The 8285-nt window shown below is 42.7% G+C and overlaps 1 protein-coding gene across 3 annotated transcripts in view; it reads right to left on the bottom strand.

Annotated features, from left to right (window-relative positions):
- Window positions 1-217: 217 nt before the first annotated feature.
- Window positions 218-8285, bottom strand: part of MCCC2 (methylcrotonyl-CoA carboxylase subunit 2) — a 74955-nt gene continuing 66887 nt past the window's right edge. For all 3 annotated transcript variants that reach the window (XM_059175194.1, XM_059175197.1, XM_059175195.1), the window contains 3 exons: window positions 8145-8259; window positions 5148-5233; window positions 218-2311 (listed from right to left, as the gene is read on the bottom strand). In XM_059175194.1, coding sequence (XP_059031177.1) covers window positions 2194-2311; window positions 5148-5233; window positions 8145-8259 — 319 coding nt within the window. In that variant the 3' untranslated portion in view covers window positions 218-2193. The remainder of the gene's footprint in view (window positions 2312-5147; window positions 5234-8144; window positions 8260-8285) is intronic.

The raw sequence follows: 8285 nt of genomic DNA, 5'->3' as shown, positions 1-8285 counted from the left end.
TTCTTGAAATGGCTACCACTATAGGAACAGTGGGCGGAACGGGGGGAGGGACTTTCCAAGGAAAAGGGAGGGGGACGTCCTCTCAATGACCTCGTCCAACATCCTTCTGAAAATGCAGCCTATCTCTGAACTGTGAGTGTTTACCTGTACATATGTCAAAAAATTAAACTGATTTCTAGCACACAAATGCTGCCTATATTGAACATCACACACAATGTTTGAAATATTAATTTTATTAGGAAAGCACTGGACAGTTGTTAGAGGATATAACCAATCACTTCATTGTAACTTGGTCTGAAGACATCAATTAAAATCTGGCTTTTCTCATCCATTCAACAAACATGTAAGCACCTACAAGTGCTAGGGACTAGAGATGCAGGCTAAAAAGCACGTCCTTGCTCTCAGAGAGCTTACACTCTAGCAGGAGGCCAATATTAAAGAAGTATTTATGTTTCTCATATATATGTAACACAGAGAAAGTGGCTGGTGCTTTACAAGAGCACATAGTGTCTAATCCAGCCCAGGGGAGTCAAAGAGACAAAAAGGTAAGTGTTTAAGGGAAGGTAGAATGGTACCGGCAGAGGGAACTCTGGGTGGTGGACCCCAAGGTGGGAAGGACTCTATAGGTCCAAGAAACAAGAAATCTAGAACAGCTGGAGCACTGAGCATGAGGAAGAGTCATAGATGAGACAGAAGAAGGGATGTGATGATCGTGGTCTTAGAGAGCATGAGGGGTCTGGTACTTCTACACGGAACCAGTGAGACATTTAAGCAAGGGAGGAACATACCAGATGCACACTTAGAATGGTCATCTTCATCTCACAGTAAGAGAGAGGCAGTACTAGCTAAGACTGGATGTAGGAGACCACTTCTAAAGCCCACGGTAGTGAAAGACAAAAATAATGGGGAATTCAAGAGATAGGAGGCAAAATCAATGGACCTTGACAATTGAATGTGAGGTTCCTATAAGACCATCGGTGCAGACATCCAGTAGACCTGTTAAGATACACAGGTCTGGAGCTCAGGGAGAACAGTGTCGATGCAGGAATCATCCACATTCAGACAGCAACCGAAGCCATAAGGGCTGAAATGACCTGATGAGAATAAACCAAACCATGAGGAACACCCACATTTAAGAATGAAGAGAGGGCCAGGGGCTGAGGAGAGGGAGTGGGGAGTTTCATAACAGAGTTTCAGTTTGGAAGATGAAAAGTTCTGGAGCTGGACAGTGGCCCGGTTGCATAGCCATGTGACTGGATTTCATGCCACAGAACTGTGCAGATAAAAATGGTTAAAATGGTACATTTTGTGTTATATATATTTTACCACAATTTTTAAAAAAGAATGAGGAGATACGTTCATGTTATTTTTGTATCTTTCGGAATCAGAATCTATTTATGTTTTACTAATGAAAAATCAGGACAAATGGAGAAGGGGGTGGGAGAAAAATGTGCGGAGGAAAAGGGCCTGGCAAAGGAGACAGAACAGAACAAAATGGGCCAAAGAGTTTGGTAGAAAACCTAGAGTTACAGTCTGGAAGCTAAGGATAGCACTGCTAGGAACAAGTGTTCAACTGCTCTTCGTGCCGCAGAGAATTCAGTCCCGTAACATCGGAAAAGAACCCACTGGCTTCAGCAACATGGAGGCCAACCTTGGAGAGGGCCTTCGGCAGTGGAAGTCAGTGAGGAGAGGGATGAAGAGAGATGGGGAGGAAAGGGAGCCCCCAGAGCAGACAACAGCAAGTCTGACTGTTAGGGGAAGGAGCAGGATGGTGGCTGAAAGGCAAAGTAATAGATGTTTTTAAAAACTGTGTGTGTTAAAATAGCATCGTGCATAATCACCAAAGCAATCATTTCAGTGGAAAAACAACTTTCCGTGAACAACCACAACCATCCTGGAATTTAGAGGTTAGGGGACTTTTCACACTACATGTGGTTAAAAAGGCTAAGTTATTCTCTTCATTTTATGGGTTGTAAATCTGGGCCGCAGAAAAATTTCTCTAAGAAAATGCACAGAGAATTAAAATACATCAAATAAATATCCTCACTTTTTTTTAAGGTAGAAAAGTAAAATGCACTCTGTTCAGGAAACAATTTCACTGTAACAGCCACATGTTGGGCAAGTCTAAAATTTTAAGGCTACTAGCACATCCATTTTTGGTGCACGTCCCATGGAAGATGCCTTGGATTCTAGTTACATCCTCAGGATGCCAAAGTCAGTCTTCTGGATTGGTGCGTTGAGCGCCGCACTAAGACTGAGACCCAGGACCAGTCTGGTGTCTGCCGGATCAATAATTCCATCATCCCACAGCCTGGTAAAAGAACAAAACATAAATCATTAGGAATCCATCACCAAACCACCATTTACACAATTTATGTCCAGAAACACTGAGATTTTTCTTCAGGTCCTAGAGGGATCTACTGCTGAGCTCGCATGTACTACTTTCTCATAACGAAAACTGCCTTCAAAGGAGGGGAAAGGAGAGAGAAAAATGACAGGACTTTCATCCCAGGCCCACACAGAATGTCAGAGTGAGCTATGGCTTTGGGAACTGCTTCAGGAAACCTCAGAATACTCCTTAATCTTAAAATGTTTTTACATATTTCAGGAAAATCTCTACTGTTCCTCTTCTGCCAAACCAACTGTACAAGTTGATGTGTTCCTGTTATTAATACGGAAAGGCCCAGGAACCCACATAATAATCTCAAACCAAAGTCTCTACTGGAAAAGGTGCATTCCCCCCAAACTCCCATACTTTTAAGAAATAATGACAATTACTGAATTACTACATTTGGCTAATAAAATACCTTCAATAGAAATCCTTTATTTTTTGCTACAATAGGAAAAAAAGTAATTGCTTTAAGCTGCTTACAAAAGAAACTCTGAAGTAGGAATGCGTTTGCTTTTCACCAACAACCTCAATTTTATAAAGAAAAATGAATGAGAAATACTGTTTTTTAAAGGTCATTAGTAGGTGGCAGTTCAGCTTTCTTTAAACAAACTGCCTGCAGTATCTGGACAAGAACATCAATTATTAAACCATACTTATATCAACAGACCATGAATCAAATCTTTGCTCATAAAACATTCAGAATAGGGACCCTGAAGTATCAACAGCCAATAAGGGAAGGCCACCCTTGTCACGTATAACCAGGTCAATTGATTACACTCCCTTCTGCAGCCAACAGCAGAAGAATCCAGGGAGCACAGCGATGCCAGGGCCTCCTTCATGATGGCCATGAATAAGACCATTTCAGGTAAGAGGAACTAATCAAACGCCTGAAAAAGTTTGGACTGCAAAAAGAAGGGAACAGAAGAAAACGGGCATGCTGCACCTATAAGATGAAGGATTAAGAGAAACACAGAAGGTCAGAGCAGCGATAAAGAAAGCGTTCTCTGAAAAGACAAGTCCAACCATGGCAGAGCTGAAACAGACCACCGAAGTTTCTTGTTAAGCTGAGATTTACTAAACCTGAGGAAGGGACCATAAATTGACTTGAAAATCCTTTCATCTTGGAAAGAAAATTGCTGTCCCCTGCCACCAAGTGTTTCAACAGAAGGGTTACGTGTACTCAGATGAACAGAAAAACCTTTGTGTCTTACAATATTTATTTCCAAAGATAAATCTATCTGGGCCATATGTTCTCCTGCCTTGAATACAGTCCATTTAAATAATAATACTGATGTAAGCATGAAAATAATAAGGGGTTCAGTCTTTCCCAAAAGATGACTTAGCCAAGGCTGAAAATCTTATTAATGGCTCACTATTTTTCGAAGTTTCAACTGTCCTTGTGAATTTCATTCACGATCTTACAGAGAAGCTTTAAAAAACTGTAGATGAGCTTACAATTTATTATTTTCTTGTCTACGGCCATACCACCCTGAACGCGCCCGATCTCGTCTGATCTCGGAAGCTAAGCAGGGTCGGGCCTGGTTAGTACTTGGATGGGAGACAATTTATTATTTTCTCTTAAACCTTTTCTTAGGGTTTTCTATTTCCTCTTTGCTTTTACTGGCTACTACAGAAGTCTGTTTAAGTGATGGTAAACAAGACAATGTTTCTGTCTCCAAGACTATAAAATACTTTGGTCTTAACTCAATGAATCAATGAACCACAACAACGAAATATAACTGCAAACTTGCTGTTGAAAATATGTATTAGTGAGAAGAGAAGGGGGCCTTTTAAAGATGCCAAGTAGTGTTCTTTTTATTCTGAAATAATTATGGTCTTGAAAATAAGTATGTTCCACCCTTGTACCCCCAGTGCTAGGAGCAGCGCCTGTCCCAGAAGTTATGTTCGGATGACTGAATGAATTCTAATTTGTTATTTTCTTTTCTCCTTCCTCTCCAGTTTGCCTCCACCAGTAAATGACATAAATCACAGCGTAACCTAATTTTAAAAAACACAAATAGTTATTTGCTTTATTCCATCTGCCTAAGGGATAAGAGGAGGATAGGAAGCTTTGATTATTCTTCCAAATGAAGAACATTAAAGTTGCTGAGAACAGTGGTCTGAAGGCACACACGCCGGCCCGTCTCCCAGCCTGGGCAGGCCATGATCATTTATTACCTCATTAGGTGTGGTAAGAAACAAACAGAACCAAGAGCTGCAGTGGCCTGTGAGGTGATTACTTGGTGTTGACACAGAGACCCTGGCTGTGAGTACTCTCCTTCGGAATGCAGACACACACTTGTTAGCAATGCCAACGAGTGTCCCGCCAATCTCATGTTCAAAATGGGGTAAATAGGAAATAGTCAAAGAGAGTGGAATGACAGGAATCCACACGTTGAAGCAAAAATGGTAAAAGAACAAATTCCTGAAAACGACACAGCCAGGTAACTCTTTAACTTTTCAGCCCCTGTAGGCCCAGACACTTCCCCTATAATCGGGATAAGGAAGAAAGGGGGGAGGGTTGCAGAATCAAGACCAATGGTGGTGGGTGCACAGCCCAGCCTGGAGGTAGGGGGTGCTATTTCAGCAGACATTCCCATTATAGAGATAACAATATGAAATTCAGAGTGTCTGAACATTCTTCTGTGGATCCCATGAAAGCTGGACCAACCCAACTGCCCAGATCTCTATAAGGCTGCCACCCACACAGCCCAGATTGAGAGCATGAGGGAGGTGGTCATTCCTTGGTTCCCACCTTGCACTGGAATAATAAGGGTCTCCCTCTTCTTCAAATCTCTTAATGATGGGCTCTTTTAAGGCTGCTTCGTCAGCACTGGAGAACTGAAAGAAAAAGGACCATGAGTACGTCTACTGCAGTAAAACAAGAGATCCAATCAAGAGAACCTCATGAATAAAGGAGTAAGCATTTCTGGAGTAACGATGTTACAACCAACATCTTTTTGGTGATATCACAGCGATTACAAGAGATGCTTTCAAACACAGGATCTCACTTGAGATGGGAGTGCCACACCGGTGCACCATTACACCTCCCTTATCAGACACATCCTGAAGCTGTTCAGTATAAGGCATCATCCATCGTGTAATCTAGCAGCGTCCAACAACGGATGTGAATTACAGAGTGTAATGAAAGGGTAACCTTATATTTAGCAGCTTCTGCTAAAGGGGGACTAGTAGGGAATTTTCATTCAAAAGAGCCAAATTCAAAAAATTTTAAAGCTTAAAGGGGTAAAACAACAACCACAACTTGAATAAACTCAAATTGCTGAGAGATGTTTTACCCTAATTAAAAACTTAGTGGCTTGCCCACCAGTATTGCCAGAAACAAGTGATAATTCAGGTGTAAACATCTTTATGCAAACTAATTTTGTAAGCCTGAAAAGTATTTTCAACTTAAAAAGTATTTCAGGGGCGCCTGGGTGGCTCAGTCGTTAAGCATCTGCCTTCGGCTCAGGTCATGATCCCAAGGTCCTGGGATCGAGCCCCACTTCGGGCTCCCTGCTTCTCCCTTTCCCACTCCCCTTGCTTGTGTTCTCTCTCTCACTGTGTCTCTGTCAAATAAATAAATAAAATCTTTGGGGGGAAAAAAGGTATTTCACACCGAAAACAAATGACTTATTTCAAATAAATTCAACCTTCTTTTATGTACTTTCATAGTTTAATATTATTTTATGTCAAGAATTTGGGGGGGGCACTGAAGCCTCTGCCTTCAGCTCAGGTCATGATCTCAGGGTCCTGGGATCGAACCCCACATTGGGCTCTCTGCTCAGCGGGGAGCCTGCTTCCCCACCACCACCCCATCCCACCTGCTTCTCTGCCTACCTGTGATCTCTGTCAAATAAATAGACAAAATTGTAAAAAAAAAAAAAAAAAAAGAATTTGGAGTGAGAACCACTAAAATTCTGTACTTTCCTTTCATATAGAAAAACAGACAAATCCATGGATCTGTAAGGCAAATTAACCAAAGAACAACTATCTAGTAAGAGACCACTGAGTTAAGGGTAAGTCTTCAAAATATCAGGTAGAGGGGCAGGTGCCTCTCCTCTGAGCCTGGGTGGCTGTGCTGCTTAAACATCTGACTCTTGATTTTGACTGGGGTCATGGTCTCAGGGTTGTGAGAGTGAGCTCCACGGGGGCTCCCTACTCATCGTGGAGTCGGCTTGAGGATTCTCTCCCTTGCCCTCCACACCCTCCCCTGATACACACTCTCTCCCTCTCTAAATAAATACATAAAATCTTTAAAAAAATGTATCCAGTAGAACTTCATACCCCTGCCACCCCTAATATACACACACAAATAAACCTTTCATTTTGCTTTATTACAAATCGATACTGAAGTGAATATGAAACCTCAGTTTTAGGTGTGCAGGGTTCCTGCTGCTTGGAAAAGATGATTTAGAACATGGGGCACGCATGGGAGGCATTCAGGGAGGTAGGGCCTGCCCTCCACGCTTCTCTTATCCCCATCCCACCAACTAGACAGCTGACCAGATGACCCCAAAATGGCAGGAAAGTGAGCCTTCAAGGAAGGCCTCCTCCATGTTACGCCCCGTTACAATACAACAGCGCACCTGACCGATTCTAAGAACACGCACCAGTCACCTGAAGGCTTGGTGCTTACACAAAATAGTCGTTCATAAGTTCTCACTAATAAAAATTAGTGAAGGGGCATCTGGGTGGCTCCATCAATTAAGTCTCCAACTCCTGATTTGGGGTCAAGTCATCATCTCAGGGTCATGGAACTGAGCCCTGAGTCAGACTCCACACTCGGCAGAGAAGCTGCTGAAATCCTCTCTACCCCCCTGCCCCACCACCACCCCTGCACCGCTCCCCCCACCCACTCATGCACGCGTGCACTCTCTCTCTCACAAAAAGAAAAAAAAAAAAAACTAATGCAAAACTTCGGAAGAATCTCTGAGACACACACAAAAGGATCCATTTTAAAAACCTGCAGTGAAGAATCTGTCTTGACAAATTATCTTGTTGTTCACTCAACCCTTAGACTGTGAGTCGTCAGCCCCCAGAATGTCAGCTCTGCAAGGGGCAAGAACCACATTTTTTCTGAGTCATGTAAATTTTCTCTGGAGCTTGGGAGCACGCTGTACCCTGTGGAGTCCTTTTTTGTTTGATGTTACTGATGAGACCTAAAAACTAATCCCTTCCAGCGCCCCTTATTAACATGCAGCAAAACTAAAAGCAGCCGCTTGCTGATTTGCCTTTCATCAAGCAGCTAGTGACCTCTCTGTTTTCCTCCACTTATCTCTGCACAGTTTAATGTTATTCATTTCTCAATTAGATGACTGAGCTCTCCCACTCAAAGCCAATCTGAGGAGAAACTGAAAAAAACAAAAAACAAAAAACAAAAAAGCCTCTGCTGCTTTCAGTCCTAAAAATCACATTTTTTTAAATCACATTTCTTTAAATCTCACTAACTGCAAATGACAAAGAACCAAGTATCCTTCTGCCTCGGGCCCTCACAGGCATAGTTTCTGAAGCGTTTTCTTGGAGATTTGGAAAAATGATAAGAAGGGACCTCAAATCACGTCGCTTTAAGAAGAGGGACAGAGCATATGCAAGTCAATATTGCTCGAAGTCAGCATCTTCTAAGTGAAGCCAGGCCCTGGGGTGAGACCCTGACCTATGAACACAGAGTGGTCCTGGGCGCACTGCTCCCTGCCTCCAGAGTGGTCAGTGGTAAAAGCCAAACCAGAGAAGCAGAAGAAATGACATTTACTTGTTTCCCTTCACGTGCTCTTTGGTCCTTTGCTACTGTGGCCAACACATTGGCTGCCTGCTCTCCTCCCATTACTGAGATGCGAGCATTCGGCCAAAGGTAGAGGAATCTTGGGCTATGGGGGGAGAAAGGAAAAAAAGA

The sequence above is a fragment of the Mustela lutreola genome, chromosome 5 (assembly GCF_030435805.1).
Source record: "Mustela lutreola isolate mMusLut2 chromosome 5, mMusLut2.pri, whole genome shotgun sequence".
Classification (NCBI taxonomy): domain Eukaryota; kingdom Metazoa; phylum Chordata; class Mammalia; order Carnivora; family Mustelidae; genus Mustela; species Mustela lutreola.
The sequence above is the reverse complement of the archived record's forward strand: the minus strand, read 5'-3'. Positions and strand labels throughout refer to the sequence as shown.